This window comes from Anguilla rostrata, chromosome 10 (assembly GCF_018555375.3).
Source record: "Anguilla rostrata isolate EN2019 chromosome 10, ASM1855537v3, whole genome shotgun sequence".
NCBI classification, from domain to species: Eukaryota; Metazoa; Chordata; class Actinopteri; order Anguilliformes; family Anguillidae; genus Anguilla; species Anguilla rostrata.
In genome coordinates this window covers 6,646,845-6,670,583 of record NC_057942.1, presented here as the reverse complement: position 1 = coordinate 6,670,583, position 23,739 = coordinate 6,646,845, and the positions used below count along the sequence as shown (strand labels likewise).

Below are 23,739 nucleotides of genomic sequence, written 5' to 3'. Positions count from 1 at the left end.
GGCTCTGAAGCCAATATTAACGGCTTAGGGCCAGGATGTCTCCACACCGTATCCCATAATGCTCCGCAGTTACTCATCCATCCCTGGAAAGCAGGCTGGTGAGGAAGAGAGAGAGAGAGAGAGAGAGAGAGAGAGAGAGAGAGAGAGAGAGAGAGAGAGAGAGAGAGAGAGAGAGAGAGAGAGAGAGAGAGAGAGAGAGAGAGAGAGAGAGAGAGAGAGAGAGAGAGAGAGAGAGAGAGAGAGAGAGAGAGAGAGAGAGAGAGAGAGAGAGAGAGAGAGAGAGAGAGAGAGACGCCAGCTCGGCGTATTAAATCCTCGTGACATCACGCACGGCGATCACGCGGGACGCGCCCGATAGCCATAACCCGACGAAGGTCTCCGCGGGTCAAATCGCCGTCGGCAACACAAACCGTATTTGGGTGCGATTTTTAAACGCGTGTGTGTGTGTGTGCGCGTGTCGCCTTTCTTAATCAGTCTACCCCCCCTCCTGGCACCACGCGACCGCGGGAAACAGTCCTTCCGTATCACGGAACGTTCCGGAAAAACCACACCGCCGTGGCGGTGGCGCGCGGGGTGACGGACGGACGGACGGACGGACGGACCTGTTTGCTCTTCTTGGAGTAGGTCTTCTTCTTCACGCGCTCCTTCGCCCGGTCCTGCTCCCGCTCCAGGTTGGCGCCGCTGTCGTTGAAGCCGTTCTCCGGGGGGTCGGCGCCGACGCCGTTCTCCACCTCTCTCCTCCTCTTCACCGTCTGGCTCTCCCACTTCTCCTTCCTCTCCTGCGGCTTCAGGGTCCCGTTCTTCTTCTTCTGCACAAGGGCGGGGGGGGGGGAGAAAAAAGAACGAGGAGACGTTAAAACGAGGACACACAGGGTCATTGATGCGAAGCACCACGAGTGCGAATAGCTCCCCCTTGTGGAGAGTCTTCAGCCGGCTAAATGCGAGTGAGTGACTGCGTGCGTGAGAGAATAATAAACAAACAAACAAAAAAAGAACAAGATGACGATACAGGACGCAAAGTCCGCAGTCATGTGACGCAAGTGACACGCTGACAGACCAGCGCCTCACCCAGGCCTGTACGCAGCCAATCAGCACGCAGGAGTACCTCCCAGGGCCTTCTTTCATTCAGTCCGCACCCAATACAAAAAAATAAAAAATAAAAACCAAGTGCCTCGGGCTCCAACTGGAGCAGAGCGCGGCCGAGCGTTCTTAATGTTTACAAACTGCTTTTTAAACGCGGCGGGTGATGCAGGCAGCGATCGTCGTCAGGGCGGTCGCTCGAGCTGTCGGAGCGTGATTCACGCGGTCGACTTGGGAGCGTGACTTGGAAGCCCCCGCTGATCCGCCCCATTTGGACAGCGGCGAACAGAGTCGTGGCGGTTAAAAAAAAAAATCAAAATGGCGGAAGAGCTTGGTCAGGACCGGCCGCACGACTTTGGACAGCCTTCGACGCGGGATCGCGAGTTTAAATTTGGACATCTGTTCTCTGTTCGGCGGGCTAAATTGCCCCAGTCAGCTCAGTCATCCCCCCCGTGAGGGGTTCAATCTGAATAATCAAATCAAACGGGCTCAGAGGGAACCAGATGGCTGTTTACATTAGCATTAACAGAACAACACCCGTACGCAAATGTGCGCAAGCCAAACCTCTCGTCCGCGGCGCTAAGCTAAGAATCGACGTAAACTCCGTTTACGCACCTGTCCGGTCGACAAATTCAGACGCACTATTTTTTTGGTGTTAAAAATGAGGACGAGAAAAACCAGTGTGAGGGTTGCATAGACATTAAGAAGTCTTAATAACCACGAACAGCCGTCAGACGGCAACACCGAATAGCACACTCTTTCTTTTTCTTTGACACGTTCCCTTCTTTTCTCTCAAGACCAAAAAGGTGCTGTTTGCCGTTCAATTAATTAGTCTGGAAACACCTTTAAAGGGGCTTTGCCTGAACTAAACGAGACAAGCTGGCTACAAAAAGGACAAAGGACGGGAGGAAAAAAAGAAACCTCCAGGTATCACCCTCTTTGAATTTCGCACTCGACTGCACGAACACGACGGCAGCAATATTCATAATACCGATGACAGATCGACGGCGGCGGCTAATTCAATTAGCATACCGCCTGCCCCCGTCCCCCCCGGGCCCGGAGCACGTCTGATCAACAGGCTCCATATTAACTGAGGGATCAATTAGAATTAGACTGACAGGGCCGAGAGAGACCGCATCCGATTGGCTGGGGTCTCTCTCTCCCGTTTCCCAGCAATCTGTCCGCACTCAAAAAACAGGCCTACGCATTTGGCGAGAGCAGCGTACCCACAAGGGGGGGGAGGGGGGTGGGGGGGGGGGGGGATGCTAATTGCTTATCAGCCGTTATTTCTGCCTTTTATGGTGAACGTCAACAAACACAATCCCGTCCTGGAAGAAACGGAAGTCTGAGCTTTTCGGCCAAAAACAAAAAAACTAAAAACAAAAAAGTAATAACAAAAATAATGGCGACGCCGTCTGGTAAGCCTTGGTTTGGAATTGCCGGGAAATGCAGGACATGTGGAGAAAATGATCAGGAATCACTTGATTACACTCAGGACAAGCGCAGACAAATACAGAAACTACAAGGCGGTACATAGGTATGGGGGGGGGGGGGGGGGGGCCTTGGACAGGAGCTACAGAGATGAAGGGCAGTGAATTTGATCCGTGTGCTAGTGCAGAGTGAAACAGGAGAGAGACGTCTGTCTGTCTATCTGTCTGTCTTTCCCTCTCTCCATCTCCATCTCTCTACACGCACACACACGCACACGGTAACCTATGTGTGTTGCCACGGCAACAGCGCGGCCGAGCTCGGTTAGCTGGCGCTCCCCCGGTTACGGCCTGACTGGCAGGAGAGCCACCGACAGCCTGCCCCCCCACCCCCCAGAAAACACGCACACGCACACTGCACACACACAAACACGCGCACGCACACACTGTACAAAAACGCGCACAAACACACACTGCACGTACACGCGCACGCACACACTGCACACACACACGCGCACACACACACACACTGCACACAAACGCGCACACACACAGGCACACGCACACACTGCATGTACACGCGCAAACACACTGCACACAAACGTATGCACACACTGCACGTACACGCTGCACACACACGGTACACACATGCATGAGCACGAGCGCATGCGCACACACACCTTCGTTCATCCCAGCCATACTTTCAATACGTTCATACTTCAACTCTACTGTAAATTATGGGTTGGGGGGGGGGGGGGATTTAAAATGATGCCTTCACAGAGAACCTCCCCAGCTCCTGAGGCACTGGCAGGGCCAGCTGAGAAGAGCAGTGCAGAGCAGCGGCACGGCGGTGTTGGCGGTGTCTGATGTCGCACGAGGCCGCTCTTATTTCCCCTTCTGCAGTAATAATGGAGGAGTCTCAATGAGCTCAGCAGAGATCACTGTGACTACATTACCCAGAGGTCAGCGAAAGGTCATGAGGTCATCTTTAAACAATGAGCCATACAGCTCTAAACGAGGCAATCATGGGTCCTGATACAATACAAGTGGTGTGTGTTTGTGTGCGTATAAAATAGGCTACTTGAACAACAAAGCCTGAGTATGACTTTTTTGCTTTTTTATGTTGAACGGGGGATATAAATATGCTTAGCCTCATCCTGCTGAATGCGACTAACAGAAAAAACTCTCTAAAGGCTCGAGAGTTCCTTCCTGTCTGTCTCGGCACCTGCAGACGGATCACAAGAACGTGAACCGCCAACCTGTCACTGATATTTGATCAGTGCTCCTCCAGCGGACTCGATGACAAACGGACCGATTGGCCGACAAGTCCAACAGAACTCCTCCAGCTGTCAGTCATCTCTGAAACAATGCTTGGGAGGAAAGGGGGGGGGGGGGAGAGGAGGCTTCAGTTGTGACCCTTTAAAAAGATTACAAGCTCCTGATAGGCATTTGAGAGCACCCGTCCAGACTCTTCTGTCTCCGTGTGGAGACTCAAAACACAGGGTACGAAAAGCCATTTTAGGTCAGTGGTCTGACGTTTTTTTTTTTTTTTTTTCCACCGGTTAAACAAGAAACAAAACACACAAGATAAGAGACGCGTATCAAGACAATCACGGAAGTGACTGGAATATAAAAGCGTGTCCGTAGGAATTCTGTGTACGGGGTTGAAATCCAGGCTGTTTATTTTACTGACCATCTGTTACTGGCCCCGCACACTGAAACTGCTGGCCCAATCACAAACCACTAGGTTCTGATTCTGCCACTTTAGTATTCTCATTCAGACATGGCTAAATTATAATTCAGACAAGCAACCAGTGACACACATTTTTTTTTTTTGAACTGCTTATCAATAAAAATTTACATTTAGATTTTTTTTCTCCAACTGGGTTGCCAAAAACCAAAAATTAGTGGCCCGGAGCTCTAAGAAAAGAATGTCGGGGGGCGGGCGAGCGGCAATGTAAACCCCTGCTGTGAGAGGTTAAAAAAAAGAGAGAGAGAGAGAGAGAGAGAGAGAGAGAGAGAACCTGCGGTCGCACAACATGTGCACGACCGGAAAATCGGACCGAATGCCTTTTTGCTGGACTCGTCATCCGGAGAGAAAGAAAATGGGTCCCATCTGGACTCCTTCATGGGGAAAAAGAGGCACTGAAAACTCAACTGCAACGCTGTGTTTTCATGCAGCGACACCGAAGCCAAGCTCAGTCACATGACAGACAATGACAAGCACCCATAGGACTATACACCCACAGCATATATTCCACTACGCTGAAACATACACAACTCGGGATATTCAATAAAATAAAATTTTTTAAAAACTCCTTTTTTCCCCACCAGGTTTCAGAAGGATATTGCAGTTTTTGAAAGGACAATAATTTTAATGCACAACATAATGTGTGCTCAAGCGTTGGAATATCTTTACATTTTATTTAAATACATTTTTAGTATACTCAATTCCCAAAAGAAGTTACGTTATTGGAAATGCTGTTAATTGACTACGCATGTGGACTGAATATAATGATCTAGTGTTATTGGTTAAACGATTAGCCTAAGAGAGGAGAACTGGCCCAACTAACTCGATAAATTTCAGATAACAAGAACTTCACCCCCCTCATGGGGACAAGCCCTGCCCTCTATCCCTCCCGATAAATATTTCACTCGCCCCTGAGGGAACCTGACAGCCAGCTGCCAACCGCCAGGCAGCCCCCCCCCGACACCCCCAGCCCCCAGCCCCCCAGCCCCCCCACCCCCCGTAAGCCTGGAGTTACCGCCAGCACCCAAAGTGGGGAGACCGGTAACGATGTTCCAAAATAATACTTAGTCCCCCCCCTAAAGGCGGGGGGTGGGTGGGATTTATGGGTAAACGGGGGACCGCTTTAGCGCACATTAGCGGCTGGGGTAAATCACGGCGGCCGGGGGGGTAATTTAGGCCGCACTGATTTAAGGCGAGCCTCGTTTTGGCACATCTGCCGCAGGCCGAGAACCAGCGCCCCTATTTCATGCTGTCACCACCCCCCCCCCCACCCCCCCCCCCCCCCCCCCCCCCTCCCACTGGCCCCCCTCCCTCACCCCCAACTCCGACAAACAGTCCTGTAAGGCGGTCATAAAAAATATTACGATTGTTCTGTAAGTTTAGCGAAGCAGAGACGGGTCTTCCGGATCGCAAGCAATTTCCAGAGGAATGCGGCAAAAATAGCTTTTCGCAAAGAAAAAGAAAGTACTTTTTTTTTTTTCTTTTTAAAAGCAGCAGCAATAGACGCTGCGTGCTTTTTTTATTTAGACGTTTATTGAACCCGTGCCATCAGGACAAACAGAGTTACTCACTGGAAGTCTAACTCTGCGAAAGAAGAAGTAGTTCTTTTTTTTTCCTGGCATTTTATTTTTAGTGCGCAGTCTGGCAAGGATGGGGAGGTTGGGGGGTGGGTGGAGTGGAGTGGAGGGGGTGTGGAGTAGAGGGGAGAGAAACAGGAGGTGGAGGACTCGATCCCTCCCCCCTCATTAAAAACCAGCCCCCTGAGAGGCAAGGTTCAGGAGGAAGCAGGAGTGCCTCTCCTTCAGAAAATGGTGGACCAGCCGCAGCCAGCCAGGCTTTTCACCCCAGCTACCAAGCGTCACTATCTAATCTTCAGCCCCCCTGGCGAATTAGCGGTTACCTCCGTTATGTTCCCCCTCTCCCTCCCCCCCCCCCTTCTTTTTTTAGCGGAGTGTGAGTGTTGGACGGGGTCCCGAACTGACACCATCTGGCCGGGCCAGACCCTGGGGAGGGGCCCGCAGAAAAGCAGGGACAATGGAGCAATGCAGTGCCACAATAAAGCGCTCTCTAAATCTCTTTAATGGCTCTGACAAGGGCCCAGGAACCCGGGGAGAGAGGGCGGGGGAAGGGGGGGGGGCGGGGCGGAGAGAGAGAGAGAGAAACCCTCCCTCTGCCACTGATCAGTGAGGAGGGGTGAGTGATAGAGAGAGAGAGAGAAAGAGAGGAGGGGAGAGGGGGAGAGAGAGAGAGGGGAAGAGAGAGACCCATGTCTGAGCACCCCTCCCTCTGCCACTGATCGAGGGGTGGGCGAGGGGGGGGGGCATGAGGGAGAGCAAGGGAGAGGGAGAAGGACAGAGGGAGAGAAGGAGAAACAGAGGGGGAGAGAAAAAGAGGAGAGGGAGAGAGAAAGGGAGAGGGGGATAGGGAGAGATAGTAGAGGGAGACAGAACAGACTGGAACAAAGCAGGAAACGGATGAACACAGAAGGTTTGCAGACAGAGGAAGAGAGAGGGAGGGAGAGAAAGAGAAAGAGAGAGAGGTAGAAGACAGTAAATGAGCAAAGGGGGCATAGGTAATGGGGAGTGCACTCACAGCAGGGCCTGTGCCCCCCCCCCCCAATTCATGAACTGAACAGTGATCACTCAAACTGCCTGAACTGAAAATGGATTTGATCCCCTGTATCGAATCACCACTCATATTAAGCAAAAAGTGGGAGGGGCATTTACTGCTGGCCCCACCCCTAGAAACAACATGGCTGAAACCCAGTCCTCTGGTGGTTGCCAGGAGGCCACGCCAACGTCCAGGCCACCGTGTGTGGGAGGTCCGGCCCACACTAAATATACTCTGGCCTAATTCGTGCCAGCCAGCCGGGGGTACGGGGACCGGTGCTGAGCGATGAGGGCGGTGTCGTCCAATAGCAGATCTGGCCTGGATACGCCTCGGCCCTGCTAGGAGGCCCAGAGGGCAAGCCTCCCGCGTACTGACGCACTAAACCTGCCACATTCACATTTCCACTGGAGACATCCCACACACAGACATGCACACTCCACACACACACACACACACACACGTATGGTGCCAGTAACAGATGCACACTCTAAAGCGACATTCTTTCTGCCTCCCTTCACACACAGGAAGTGTGAACTAAGCCCTCTCGTCACCTTGTCAACACCTCCCTCTCACCACCTTGCTCCGGTTAGCAGCTAAAGCTCAATGCTAAATACGTGCAGACATGCTAAACGTGAAATAATGCGACATGTAAACCTACATCTATCTATATACGTACTGTAACATACGCACACACACACACACTCACAATCTCAGACACTCACGCACACTCGCACTCACAGGCACACGCACACTCACATGCACACTCTCTCTCTCACACACACACACACTCACGCACACTCACACACATGCACACTCACATGCACACTCTCTCTCACACACACACACACACAAACACACACACTCACACTCGCACTCACAGGCACACTCACATGCACACTCACTCTCTCTCAATCACACACACACACACACACACTCTCAGACACTCACGCACACTCGCACTCACAGGCACACACGCACACTCACATGCACACTCACTCTCTCTCAATCACACACACACACTCTCAGACATACACACACCTTGCACGCTATCCCAAAGCAGGCTTGAAGGCTGATAGGATATAGAGCTTCTTCACCTGAGGATGACAAAGTACCCTCCACTCGTTCTTGTTGATGGCAACGTGAGGAACAGCACAGCACGTCTGGGTCTGATGCTCCCCTGACCCCCTTTAGATATCCTTTCTTTTTTTCTCTCTCTTTCCTCGGATTACCTCTTGGATAATGTTATAGGTGTAGCCACGGTATCGGTCTGATTGTACCTTCTTGTGTTACAATACAAATTGCTGTTTGTTTGGGTTAATATTACACTCTGTGATCATAAATGGGCCTCTGTGACTTTAAGGTGATACTGCAGTTTTGTATGTTTTTTTGTACGTGTTCTCCATTCTTGTTTGTCATTGTGGATGAGAGTGCCGGCCAAACAACATTAAAGGAACGCACTGGAAGACATCCAGTGTTTGAGGTAAATGACGCGTCTATATGAACCAAACATTCCATTTTCATCGCCATGTATTCTCATGTTCTCTTTATGTCCTAAATTCCATCCAGAAAAAATACATTTTTGTTTCCGAGCGAACGAAGGGTGGAATTAAGCAAAGCGACACGTGACCGGCCGGACCGTGGGGCTTTAGCCGGATGAGCCACTCGGCAGTCTCGTCGCCATAGTGAGGTTCGCGGCTCGTCCAATCAGAGGCTGATATTTCCTTCTGGGGGCCCGGCAGTAGTGGTGAAGCAGTGATTTTCAGAGAGGTACACCTCCTCCTGGCCCCCTGCTGTGGCGTTAGTTATTTATGGAGGTGCTGACCTCCTCTGGGGTGCTGACAGAGGGGAGGTGCTCCCTCCCTCCCTCCCACCTGCAGAGCGAAAGTGTGTCCCAGCCTGAGCCTGATCACCAAGAGCCAATGCAACCCCCGCAACTACACACACACGTGCACACACATACACACACACACGCATACAGTACATACACACAAACACATGCATACAGTACATACACACAAACACATGCATACAGTACATACACACACACGTACAGTACGTACAAACACACACACACACACACACACACACACACAGACCTGCATACAGTACACACACACACACAGACACACAGACCCACATACAGTACACACACACACACAGGCACACACACACACACAGACCCACATACAGTACACACACACACACACACACACAGACACACAGACCCACATACAGTACACACATACACACACACACAGACCCACATACAGTACACACACACACACACACAGACACACATACAGTACACACAGGCACACACACACACACAGACACACATACAGTACACACACACACACACACACCCCTGACTGTGCTGTTTAATTACAGGCTGCAGGGACAGCGCGGGACACTGGGCTAATTAAACTGTGCGGCGGAACACGGCGAGCCTGCCCAGGGGTCCGCTGGGAAACCTGTTTGCCCGTAAAGTCCGAGGGGACGCCGCTGATGTGGCACGCAGAGCAGGCTAGAGGCGGGGCCAGCGAGATGACGGACAGCTCAGCAGACGGGGCCACAACAGTCTTTCAGCTCCCAGCACACAACACACACGCACGATATCCAATCAAAAACATGCACATAAAGCGTAAACTACTCTCATATAACAAACAAAAACAAAAGCCCAACCAACCAAACAATTAATATAAAGACACAACCGAAGTTTCACCGATTAACTTTACCAAACTTAAGCCAAAACTCTTTCTAAAGCACGGCCTGCTTTTGGTCCTTTTACTCACCTCCCCTCCTCCGATTTCTCAGGTTCAAACCGCCGTTTGTGATTTCGGGTGAAAAATAAAACCCCAGCGTGAAAATAAAAAGCTTCCTGCGGTAGGACCGAACACCACGGGCGCAGACCGCTGCCCCCCCACGGTCTCCGCCTTGGTTACGTTACGCTCCCCTGTCCGAGCCGAAAAAACCCCTCACACCGGCAGCCGCCTCCTCGTATAACCGAGCACGGGAAAGTGCAGATCAAAAATAAAATATGATTTTTTTTTAAAACAGCCAAACAGAAGCAGAAGTGGAGCGGCGGGCTCCTGGTGGAGGAGACCGCCTCAGTGCCTCACAGCTCAGCAGGGCTCAGCAGGGCAGAGCGGAGGGGACCTGCGGCGAGGCGGCCGCCTGGCTCCACTGTAATGGGGTTTACACTGTCAGTCACAGGATCTGGGAGACAGAGATAGAGTGTCTACTGTATCTGTCTCTGTCTCTCTCTGTCTCCCTCTCTCTCCCTCTCTCCTCTCCCTCTCCTCTCTCCTCCCCCTCTCCCTCTCCCCTCTCCCCTCTCCCCTCTCCCTCTCTCTCTCTCTCTCTCTCTCTCCCTCTCTCTCTCTCACTCTCCCTCTCTCTCTCTCTCTCTCCTTCTCTCCCTCTCTCTCTCTCTCTGTCTCTCTCTCTCCTCTCTCTCTCTCTCTCTCTCTCCTTCTCGCTCTCTCTCTCTCTCACACAAGTGGATCTCTCTCTCTCTCTCTCTCTCCCTCTCTCTCACAAGCGGATCTCTCTCTCTCTCTGACACACACGCAGACACATGCATCACTCAAACTCGCAGACACACACACAAACGCACATCACAAACAAACTCACAGACGCACATACAGAAACAACTCACAGACACACATACAGAAACAACGCACAGACACACACACAACCTTGCAGACACAACCACACACACATATATCACGCATAAACTCACAGACACACACACACACACATCATGCATAAACACACACATATATAAACACACACATACAAACACACACACACACTGGGGAGACAGGTAAACCATCAGTTGTCTCTCTTGCTGTTTGCAACTGTCAGCCTGACTGACAACCGACAGTCACTTAAGAAGCTCTAAGACACGGGAGATTCAGTTTCCTGAATGACACTTCTAAAAAAGGAAGCATGAACAGGATGTGACCTCTTCACAGGCCACAATACTGAAGGTGACCTTGACCTCCGACCTCCTCTATGCAGAGGGTCAATTCACAGAGCAACCGCCAGGAAAAGTAATCAACTTTGCACAGCGCAATCACTACACCCCAGTCCACCTCACTGTTGTGGAGAATAATGAAGGGATATCTTTTAGGGACTGGAGGGCTTAGCAGTGCCTTATACTGTATGCAACTGCACACACGAGAGAGAGAGAGGGAGAGAGAGAGAGAGAGAGAGAGCTGCTTAATCCTCTCTCAGCTGGTTCAGCGGCGCCTCTCGCAGGAGAGCTACTTATTACGGTTAGCAAAGGTCACAGCACCTGGCCACTTCGCCGCTCCAACACGGCGGCTTTTATAGCGCCTAGCCTGTGAGCGGGGAGGGAATGAGCTCCACGGGAGGGGGGGGGGCGGGGGCTACCAAACGAGTCTCCACCTCTGTGCTGTCGTGTGCAGGTTTCTCTTTGATTCTGTGCATAACCAGCCACAGGCCATGCATGGGGGGGGGGGGTGTTAGATGGGTGCTACTGGTCAGACAATTCGGCTTGCAACTCAGGGGCTGCAGGTTCAAGTCCCAATTAGCGCACGGTACCGGCACTGAACTTCATTTCAGGGTGCTACTTAAACCCTGAGAACAACGATTCCAAATCCCTTACTCCCAATTTTATTCTTTATGCATTACAAACTCTTGTCTGCCTCAAAGCATGGTGAATCACGACAACTAATATTTATCCTGCTATCTGGTTTCGACATGAGGTTCCACTTTTAGCACTGAAACATATTACAACAGAAGACCGTAACACGCAGCATCTCATTTTATCAGAGTTTGGAACTGAGTCACAAAGTGCAACTGATGTGTGGGAAAATGCGACGCTAGCGCTACTGATTAGCATTGCGCAGTCATCCATTAGCATTCGCTCCCGCTGACGCGTCTCTTATCAAACAAAATCTCTGCCTGCACGCGTCAGTCTCGAAAGCTCTGCCAAGAGATATAAATCAAACTTCCTCGGAGCCATCAATGAGATGTCGTACTGAATCATGTGAGGTTGTAGTGAATCACATGAATCACACGGAAAGCATCTAATAATGGCATCGTGACCTTATGGTCCTCGTGTAAGCACTCATGAGGGAAATTAGAAAGAAAAATTCTCTCTTAAAGCTGCGATGGCACAGAAAGTTTCAAGTTTCTTCATGTATAGGGAGAGAGGGAAAAAAAAATCGAAAAATAATTTCGCAGAGCAGTGTATATTAATTAGTAATTATTTACTAAATCGCCACAGGAGAAATTTGTTTGGAAACAGCGACTCACGCAAACCCACAGGCGTTAGCGTTCAGCGGCGTTTACGCGGCGTCGCGCGCTAGCGAAACCGCGCCCGTGGAACATCGCACGCTGTGGGTGGACACGGGCGAGCACACAAAAGCGCCTTCTTTTTTTTTTTTTTTTAGCTTTGTTTTTTTTGGCTCGCGATGCGAGTCGGCAATAAAGTTTTACATCCTTAGCGACATTCGCCTCAGGAAGAGCAAAACACATGAGGGGTGGGGCCAGTGGTGAAGGCGGATCACGGCGGGGGGGTGGGGGTGGGGGTGGACGGGTAGGTTTTGTGGTTGGGGCAGAATTCACATGGTAATCATTATGAAAATTAATTGGGGTGGATTCCACGCGATCCTCGGAGGGAACAGAGGAAGGCTGAGCGGTTGCAGCGAGGCACATGCAAAACCAATTTGGGAGCGTCTGCCGAACGGGAACTTCGAGTGCCGAGACGGGAACCGCGAGTGCCCGACGGCGAACGGCGGGGAGGGCCGTGATGTTGCCGTGCCGACGGCTGGCAGCGGCCGAACCGCACCTTCCCCGGGCCTCTTTCCTCGGCTCCGCTGATTGGCTGACAGCAGAGTGGGCTTAAGCAAGAGCCGGGGGATGCCAGCAGTCACTTAACCCCCCAACACAGTCACTTAACACCCCAACACAGTCTCTTAACCCCCCAACACAGTCACTTAACCCCCCAACACAGTCACTTAACCCCCCAACACAGTCTCTTAACCCCCCAACACAGTCTTAACCCCCCAACACAGTCACTTAACCCCCCAACACAGTCTCTTAACCCCCCAACACAGTCTCTTAACCCCCCAACACAGTCACTTAACCCCCCAACATGGCATCGGAACAAACGACAAATAAACTACCTTGAACCTTGAACTCGAGCTGGGGGGCTCAGCAGGGCCATCACCCCTTTGCGACGGCCTCTTAAGAACTCCGAAACTCAGAGTGGGTCAGGCTCACAGTACCGTGAAATTATGACTATTGATTCTACATTCTGAATACAGGGAGGATTTGGTTTTTTATTTATTTATTTTTTGCGCATGCTGTAATGCTTTTGCAGAGACAGTGCCACAATGATGCTTTAGAGAAAAACAAGACTAAGCTAATGGAGGCATTTAATTCTTTATCGCTTACCCAAGAAGAGTGCTTTGGTTTTTTTCTTTATACTTTGTTTAGCCATCAATATACCTACACAAAAGAGCACCTTCCACTACAGTTTTTTTTTTCCAGCATTTTTACTGTGCTGGTCGTGAAAGGCCAAGAGTCAGTACTGACCTACTACTGAAAGGCAAACAGTCAGTACTGACCCAATGCTGAAAGGCCTACAATCGGTACTGACCCAATACTGAACAGTCAGTAAAACGAAAGCCGCAATAGTCAGCCTCCAAGGCTCAGAGAGAAGTGGAACTTTCGTGTCATTAAAAAGAACAGCGGCAGCTCCCTGCGTACAGTAAAAGGGAAACAGGAAGTCGCGGGATCTTCACTCGTTTCTATACGGTTCACCACAAGCTGTTCAGCGGGGGGGGGGGGGGGCTTCCTTTTTACGCAAGCGGGCCAGAGGTCGTCACCGAGACGCGGTTTATTTCACCGAGGAGAAATCTTGCCGGAAATCTTCGATGACGACGACGGCTGGAAGGCGATTTCGTTTTTTTTTTGTTTTTTTTTTTCTTCGAAACGGCGAGCCCACATCGCTTAGTTTGATTGGCCAGCCCTCCGGCGGATCTCGGAGCGCGACGTCGTCCGGAGGTGTGATTAACAGGCACGCTCTCGGGCTGTCACCACTGCTTCAAAGCGCGAGGAGAAGTCCTTTTAACTGCAATTATTCTGCTCAGCTGAAGGAAAGGAAAGGAAGGAAAAAAAAGGTGTCGACACGGATGAAGGTCAGGCGTAGACCGTTCAATGTTCAAACTTCAAAGCGCGTTTTCAGCGCGTTATAACAAACACACTTACCGGTAAAGCAGTGTTTGAGAGGACGTGTTCAGCACGTTATAACAAACGTCACACCGTCATGCCGGGGTATCGGAAGCCGAGGGATCGTCACCGCGCACGGACGCGTCCGCGAACAATAACTCAAAACCCGCGCAGCGCTCTAATTGTAAACGATGCCAAAGTGGGCCGTCGGACATTTCTTGGCCCGATCGCGAGCGCGCTCGAAAAGGCATCCTTCAGCGGGCCAGCGGGTCGGCCCTTTGACGTTCCGGGGACCTGGCAGAGCTGGACCCCGAGCCGCTGCCAGCGGGCCGGGCCGACGGGCCAGCTGTCGCCAGAGCCGCCAGGCGACCGCAGGATTCACACGGAACGCCGCGCGGCCCCGCCCCTATTTACACTCAGTACCTGCTGCTGATAATGCTTCTGCCTGCCCCCATACCAGCGCATACACACACCAACGCACACACACACACTCACTCACATACATGTGTGCATACGCACACACACACACACACACACTCTCACAAGCACACAGAAATACAAACACAACATGCACACACACACACACACACACACACACACACAAATACACACATGTACATGCACACACACTTTCCCAAGTAAGCTAGTACAGGGTGACTCTTGGAAGGGAACAGAACACCATCTCCTACCGCGCTGTGAATAGCACACGTTAGCTCAAGAGCCCAGAATTCAGGCAGTAAAACCGTAAGCATAGATTAAGACACCACACCACCAGCCCCCCCCTTCCTGTTTTTGTAGGGAGGGAGGGAGGGATGGGGGGGGCATTAGTCCAGTAAATCGGTGGATCTGGAGCGGGCCGGCTGGCTCCGGTTTGCAGTTGTCCGGGACAGCAGCTGCGCAGTTAACTCTCTCCCCCCCCCCCCCCCCACCCCCGTCTCAGTCGCTCTCCGGCAGCGGTGAACGGCTAACTGGAGCCAGACGAGAGCCAGTGCTCAACCTCCCCGCACAAACGAGGGAACCGGGGGTCGTAAAAGCCCCCCCCCCCCGCTTTACGAGCGACACCAGCTGCTTCTAAACAACCAATGACAGCCATGCCCTTCAAAGCCAGCAGAGGAACATAAGCGTGTGGCGATGGTGTCCAGCTCTCGTCTGACACTCGATACGGACAGATACGGGCCTACACAGTACGGCGCGTAAGAATTCGATACGGACAGATACGCACAGTTCGGTGCGTAAGAATTCGACACGGACAGATACGCACAGTACGGCGCGTAAGAATTCGACACAGACAGAGACGCACAGTTCGGCACGTAAGAATCGGACGGTGACATAATCTCACCTTGTTCTGGCTCTGTAACTCCAGCACACAGGGGATTTGAAATGAAGCACCGAATACGACGTTGAAGTGCTAAGTGCAAACTGTCAGCTTTAATTTGAGGTTGGGTGACCCGTGTAGGAATTAGAGCCCTTTGTATACATAGCAGCACCCCCCCCCCCACCCCAATTTTAGGGGAGCAAAAGTAATGGGACAATTGGCTGCTCAGCTGTTTCTTTGCCAGCAGAGTGTCTCTGCATGATTAGTTCTGGCACAAGGAAACTAACAAAATGGCTAGAGTTGATTCTAGGTGTGAAATTCACATTTGGAGCCTGTTGCTGTTGTGTATACAGAAGGCCTACACAGATCACCCAAAAAGGACGTAAACACCCTCAAATTAAAGCTGACAGAACAATGAATATGATGATAGGCTATTTTAAATCCAATGTGCCGGAGTACAGAGCCAAAACAACAAAAATCGTGTCCCAGACCAAAATATTTACGCGTTGCACTGTACATGGACACAGAAACATCGTGCAAAACAATTATCCAATTTGTCGTGCCATAACATCTCTAATTTAAGCTGAAGTGCCTGCTACTCGATGGGCTTGAAAACTGTGGCTGAAATAAGCTGACAATGTAGCCCGGTCAAAAGTTGACCGAAGATCACTTCCTGGCACTTAATAAAAAAATGTAAGTGACTTTGTTATTAGGAGACGTTTTAATATCAGCGTTCAATGCACAGGATCAAACCTGCCAGGAGAGTGTTCAGACTGTAAGCCAAGCTATTCGAGAGACACAGTGCATGAAAATCTGCCACTCGGACTTGTGAAATGCACAGACAGGTCTAAATGCTCTCTCTGGTGCTAGACTTGGAGGTTTAACACAGACGTAACTATGAATGAGCGAACTCTGGCACTTAACTTTTTTCGTGTTCATCTAACAAAACCCATTAATTTTTTTTTTTTTCGTGGATTTAATCTCGTAAGGACAAAAAAAGTGAATTGACGTGACAAGAAAAAAAAACGTTTGGTTAACCATCGCAATTACGGAGCTCGGATAAATCTCTCGCCCGCGACAGTTGGGACGTCTTTAACAGCAATTTGCGCGCGAGCGCGTGCCCTGCCAAATGTCAGGCGGAGTCATTAGGAACATCGCAAGTACGATCCTCACCTTCCTCTAATGCGCACCGCGGAGAAGGAGACGCTCGGGTGCGATCCAAACTCTCATATCCGTACGGAAAGCGTTTCCTCTGCACAGGTAATAGGGCCCGGAGATGATGATCTTTTAAGAGGACGCGGCCCTATTTATAGCGGGTCTGAATAATAAAAGAAACGCATTACCGTGGTCATACCTCCACCGTCCATTTCTTCTTTATTATAACTATTCATTTTTAAAAAATCAATTGTTATCTCTTAATTTGGCTTCTCTTCTCCTGGACCCCATAGCTGGTGTTTCTGTTCCCCTCCTCTGTGAACTACACACACAGGTGCTGCAGGTGAACTGAAGGCTCCTGCTCAGGGGCGACATAGCTCAGGAGGTAAGACCGATTGTCTGGCAGTCGGAGGGTTGCCGGTTCAAACCCCGCCCTGGGCGTGTCGAAGTGTCCTTGAGCAAGACACCTAACCCCTAATCCCTAACTGCTCTGGCGAATGAGAGGCATCAATTGTAAAGCGCTTTGGATAAAAGCGCTATATAAATGCAGTCCATTTACCATTTACCATTTGCTCAGCCACAGGTGCACTCTAGCGCACCCTAGTGGTGGGGATGACCTTTCCTCCACGATCACGTTTGACGCACTAAAGCAGAGAGCATCAGAAAAACAAGTTTTACAGAGCCCATGAGACGAAATAGCAATCCAGCCAAACTGTTTTTCCTTTATCTTTGTCCCTTGGGCCCAGACATGCTCAAACAGTTATGCAATTCAAAATTTTGGCATCCAGTAGAGGAACGATAAATGGCAAACAAGCACTTACGATCTTCAAATGCTGCCCAACATTACATTACTGCCACTTAGCAGAGGCTCAACTGCAGTGCAAAAACCGCAGGGGGTTCAGTAATTCCTTAGAGGGGGAGAGTATATTCCCATGAGAGACAGCAAGTGCGCGAAGTTCAGACTCTATTCAGATTAGTGTGAACTACTCTGGTGAAGCCAAGGTTCAATGTGAAAATGCAAACTTGACAGCAATGACTCAAATCTGGCTTTTTAAAAATATACACAATCTCACGCATACACACACACACACACTACTGCATGAAGTACAATGCACCAAACCCAAAAAACACACCCAGGAACCTAGCCAATTGTACAGTTATATTTACAGAAGAACCAAGGTAGACACGTTACATTTCCCCTTTACAAAAGCCACATCCTTGCCGCTTACCTATCTCACCAGGAAGGACACATAAGGAGGCCCTCTGAATAGCTGTCCTTTGAACAATTACACAGGACTATAGCTGAATACATTTACAGGTAAAGAGTCAAATAGTTCTAAATTAGACCCAGTCTCTGGGAAAAATCCACTTCTTCAAATTCCATCTCTCCACACCGACAATTCAACATATAAATATTCCTGGCAAGATGAACCAATCACTGCGTTTAAGTTCACCTCAGGGCACCCCCCACCCTGAGCTTTCTTTCAGGTTTTAACGCAGATTTCCGTGTGAGACGCGTACAATGAGGTGAGAAAAACGCGCCGAAGAAAAATCAAAGGGAGCGGAGACGAAATGCCAGCGCGTCTCCGCGCTTTTCTGTTCTTCAGAAGGGCAGAAAGCCCGCGCTCCCCTGCTTTGACCGCTCCTTCAATAGCTGACATTACTGTGACATTTACGCAGAACCGACGCCCCGACCTCCCCGCTGTCCTGAAAGTAAGCCGGTCTCCGCGCTCCGAGGCTCCTTTCAAAAGGACACGAGCCCACGCGGCTCGATACGTCTGCTAAAGGACAGCTCTTCAGCACGCCAGTCAAAGCCTTCTCTGATGACAAGTTTAAAAAAATAAAAAAAAACAAGACTAGGATTTTATTTGATTTAAAACAAGACTATTTCTTTTTTAATGTGGGGGAAGAGGGGGGTTGTCCTCCCAATTCATGCTTGTGATTTGGGGGCCACACACAGTCTACGCATTAGAGGCTTCCGGGACGTTCCGCTGGCAGGGAGAGGACGTTGGCCGAGAGGGTCCGTGTGGCGATGTCCCCCCGCGCGGCCCTGCTCCAGAGTGCAGCCGGGTCCGATTCATTAGCTGAATTAATGGCGGTGGCAGCCAGAGGGGTCGGAGGTCAACCCGACCCAGACTATATTAAATAAAGCAGGGGGGGCTGCGAGCGGTGACCCGTGTCATTTGTCACCCCATTACCTACAGGCAACCGAGCAGGAGAACAGTGCTGGGGAGAGGAAAACCTCCAGCCAGTAATTACCGAACAGTACCAATCTCACCCAGAGATCTGAGAGGCCGGAAAATGCGTTCCATTAAGCAGGATTTCTTTGTAGGCGATGAGAGATTGTAAAAAGTGGCAAACTCCAAGGAACACCTTTTTCTCACTTTTAAATGCAAAGTAAGTTTTGCTAAATTATGAGTTTTTTTTAGGTTTTTTACGGCATTGTCCATCTTTACAGCCTCCCCACTCTTTGTAGTCGGAAGCACTTTCTTTTTAAAACAGACACTAAAATCTCAGGCGCGTTCTGTAACAAATGCTAAATTAAACGCGGAAATTGAAACGGGCAACTTTTATTCCATATTTGTCAGCACATTACTGAACACCGGGTAATTAACTTTTCCTCAACTTCAGACTTTCTTTGGAGGCAGATGGGACTGCTCTAAACCCGACGCTCCAGCTTCCAGCTGTTCACAAAATTAAAGGCCAGGGTAGTTTTTTCATGCACATTCTCTGGACCCCAGTAACTATGGAGAGCAGGGTCCTTGTTACTAAGGAGAGTAGTGCCCCTGTGACTAAGGAGAGTAGGCCCGCTGTAACTGTGGAGAGTATGCCACATTGTAACTGGAGACTAGGCCGCCCCTGTAACCAGGAAGAGCAGGGGCCTTGTAACTGTGGAGAGTAGGCCCCCTATAACTATGTGAGTGTAGACCCCCTGAGGCTGTAGAGAGGACTTTCAAATCCTGTCAGACTTACGCATACAGTTACATCATCAGACAATAAATTATTTTTCCCCACACCAAATACAAAATAGCTTAAATTTTTACTTGAAAATTATAATGAAACCAGTCTATTGACAGTATCAAGGGCTTGTTACAATTCCTTGTCATTTTTTTTAACCAAATAAATCAGATTAAAGCTAATCTGATTTTTATAATATAAAACACTTCATACGGACGTTAAGTGTCCCTGTACACTTAGAGTTTTTGATAGAGTCTCATCAAAGCTGAGAAAAACATGAGGGAAAAAAAAAAAAAAAAACATGAGAAAAATGTGTGTCAGTTGCAGGTCTAGCCTACTGCTGAGAGGTTCATTGTTCAGGCATACCGCACTCTAATCCTCACCCCTATGACCTCATCTCAACAATCAGCCAATTAATTCTTGTAGTTAGTGCCACCTCTTGACATTCTCTTTTCTTAACCAAATCACTCCCCCCGGTCCCTCAGCAGAAGTGGGCATCTCTTTAGAAATAAAACACTTGGACAATGTTGCTTTTTTGGCTGCTTTTCACACCTCTGCGAGCTCGCTCTCTCTCTCTCTCTCTCTCTCTTGGCCTCTCTGTGTCTCTCTCTCTCTCTCGGTCTCTCTGTCTGTCTGTCTCTCTCTCTCTCTCACTGTTCTTTCTTTAAACCTCTATCCTTGTGCAGCGCATTCAGCAGCTGTATGAATTGGCAGCCTACTATTTAACAGCTCAGGATTTAGCAGTTCCCTCGGATAAAGGAATCTACCGTTACTGTTATCGTTGCCGATGAGGAATAACGATTATGACAACAACGGTAATAACACTGGTAATACTACACTTTTATTACTAAGACTACATTTATTACCACAGCCTCTCTGTCTGTTCAGACGCCACTCGCGCCTGAACACACCAGGTTCCCCTTTTCTCACCGACGGCGTCTGAACAGACTCCGCATTTACACGTTTTTTTACGCATCAATTCAGAAAAAGGGTCCTACAATGCTCAGACACACACACACACACACACACACACTTATAGGTCCTAATAAGTCATGTGTGTTATCAGGAAAATTTATTCAGGAGCACATCTACTAAGTGTGTCCCCAAATTTTTCAACTTAGGAGCACATATGCTCCTTGCAACAATTGTTAAGTGTACAGCCTTGAGAAAATGACCTGACATTCAAATCATGAATTGAAAAATGGCAACAATGTTCTACGAAGGTTCTTCAATTGTACAATTCATTCAGTATCGCTTTCTCTCCATCCCCCATCTGCTCTCTCTCTCCCTCTCTCTGTTTCTCTGTTTCTCTCTCTCTCTCTCAGACTGGCTGTACATCTGAAGATCTGCCAAATCAAATGCCAGATCTGAAAAAAGAAGAAAGAAAAAAATGAAGTACGCCTAAAAGATTTGAATTGTCAGAGCATAATTTGTTCCTGGGATACGCGCGGAGTGCAGAGCACTACATCACTGACAGCAAACAGCATTAAAATGGCCGTTGACCTCAGGCCCACCAAAGCGATTCTACCACAATTTTATTTTCGGCATCTCGCAATATTCGCGAAGCAGGTCTGGATGTCAACCGAGCTTAATATATTGAACTCATTACGTGACAGAGAGATACAGGCCCGGTCAGCCTAAGTCAATTTGTCCGTTTCCGGGAACGGAGCGGCCCCAGCAACGGTCCCAGCATGCTTTGCGGCACAGCAGCACACAGAAGGGTTCCATTTCTCAGTTCCATAAACAATCCTCGAACGAACTTTCAGGTAGGCCGCTTGATAGCACAGCTGCAGCTGGCTGCAAAAGACCTTTGAGAGGAGACCCTTGAGTGAGGTCATCACAGTTTACTCACACGTTTAGTTCGCTGCCTTTTTTGTCAACAGTAATGTTTTATTTCCTGTGGAATAAAAACAATTACACGATGCTATAATCCCATACTTAATGACTAACACAAGACAAATAAATATTAGCACGCTGCACATGGACGGATTGCTGTGTGATTTCCGTAGCTCTTTAAACATGCAGACTGAATCAGTGCCGTTTCCTCGAGAAGCGAACAAAAAACTGACTACGGCAACACCTTCCTGTTTTTCAGAACGGTTTCAGACCCCCCCGAAAGTTTTTCATCTGCAATCACACAGTGTCCCGTAAGCACGAAGCAGACAGCCCCCCCCCCCGCCCTACCCCGTCTCACACAGTCGGGTTATAACGCCGATCTTATCCGTCGACGCCACGCGATCGCGCGTTTCCACGGCGAGCGGCGCCGGCTCCCCCCCAGGAGACGACGGCGTACGGTTACGCAAACACCAGAGCGAAGACAAACGCGCACACGTGGGGGAAACCCAGAATCACTAGAGAGAGAGAGAGGAACCTCTGTGCTACTGCTACAAAGACACATCGCTCTACAAATAATTCATCATCTCGAGGGCCAAAAAACCCCAGCGCTGAAAGATCTCTCAAGTTCTGTGTTTTTCTTTTTTTGTGGTCACAGAAGAGAAAGACTGAATGAACGGGTGGATAAATGTTAAACAGGGTATGACACGGAGGGAAAAAAACAAAACCGCTAACGTGCTAAAATACCAATTTCTGCTTATTTCTAATATACTCCACAGATCAGCATCTACCGCACCGAAACGCTAATCTCACAGAGTCATTAGGCGGTCATAATCGCCTATCTGACAGCGATATTTGGGTCAGTGTAATTCGATTACCGCCAAGCCGGAGAGGAGGCTGGCATTACATTTCCTGGTTCTTGGCTGCTGGAGAGACAGCGCATCATTGTGATTAATCCTCGGCACCACTGCTCATTTCCAGGACAGGAACTTCCTGCCCGTCATCCAGGCGGCCGTGACACGAGATTGAGTAGCCCCGGGCCTGGCGGGAGCCGTTTTCCGGACTGTTCCGTACAGGAAAGGGGCTCGACAGGAGAGGGACTTCGAACAATATCTCCATCTTTTTAATAAAGCTACACCTCTTTTCTCCTAATCAGCCTCCAACAGTTCATAACCGGCTTTGGGTTGGACTCAGGTTTGGTTTGGTACGAGGGGAATGGGGTGACTGTTTGAATGGTTTCGTTCATTTCACATTGTACACTGTACTTTGGGTCTAAAATCTCGTGCCATTTCGGAATACAGTGGCCTACTATTTGTAGGAAATAATTTCCATTTTTCTCACTTTCTCACCACATTTGAACAGGCGTTTCAGTTCGGCCAAGTCGGCCACAAACCTGTTGCCTCTTGTTTCACGAAAACAAAAAAAAAAATCGGCACATTCTGTGATTGCAGAATGGTTGAGCAGCGAACGGCTTCTTCGCTCGCCTCAACTCTGATTGGCAAAAAACCCAATCAGTCCTCCTCCTCCGCTTCTCGGACGTCTGAAATCAATAAAGCCCCGCCCAGCAGAGCGACATCACACCCTGTGATTTAAGAAATGGAATCAATCTTCCATTAGGAATCAGGAGTTTTTTTTATTTCATTATTTATTTATTTTTTACTCTCAGCTGTCCACAGGTTCATCAGCAGGGTGACACATGAACGATGGGGAAACCATCACCTACTCAATACGGTGTGCCTGGTGCAGAGTGTTTTCAATGGAACAAATTCATTTATAATTACCCAACACTGCATAAGCCATGTTATTATAGTGTGTGTGTGTGTTTACTGACAGACACGCATAGCATACACATAGCTTCATTACAGGCCGTTGAAAATGAAAATATCTGAATTTCTATGAACAGCTCTAGTCTGCTACACGTTGACAGTGCCTTGGTGTATTTCCCATTTCAATTTCAATCGCTTTTCTTTCAACGAAAGTACTCCGGGCTACATTTACGTATAAATGTACTATATGAATACAGATGAAATAAAGATGTCTCAGTCTCTCCCTCTCTCATATTTAACAAATATCCCCCGCACACACACACGCACACATACACACACACACACACACACACACACACTAGAGAGACTCCATCTTTATTTATGCATCACCTTTTACCAAAGTGGTTTGAATTTGTTCTAACAGAGTGACTTTTAAAGACGATTAAAAATAGAAAAGTACACAGAGGATCCCTCAGTCTGCACACATTTAAGGACAAAATGAGCAGGGGTCTGAATCGCCTTCTTTCAAACACACCTTCCATCAACAACCCCTGACGGGAAAAGTACTCCAGTACCGACTCTGGGCTCTGGGGTACAAACCCTGCAGTTAGTGCATTATAACCGCTGCTTCCTGTGAGA

The 23,739-nt window shown here is 49.3% G+C and overlaps 1 protein-coding gene across 7 annotated transcripts in view; it reads right to left on the bottom strand.

The window, feature by feature from the left end:
- fbrsl1 (fibrosin-like 1) overlaps positions 1–23,739 on the bottom strand; it is a 292,485-nt gene that overhangs the window by 222,610 nt on the left and 46,136 nt on the right. For all 7 annotated transcript variants that reach the window (XM_064353705.1, XM_064353701.1, XM_064353706.1 and 4 more), the window contains exon 2: positions 603–809. In XM_064353705.1, coding sequence (XP_064209775.1) covers positions 603–809 — 207 coding nt within the window. The remainder of the gene's footprint in view (positions 1–602; positions 810–23,739) is intronic.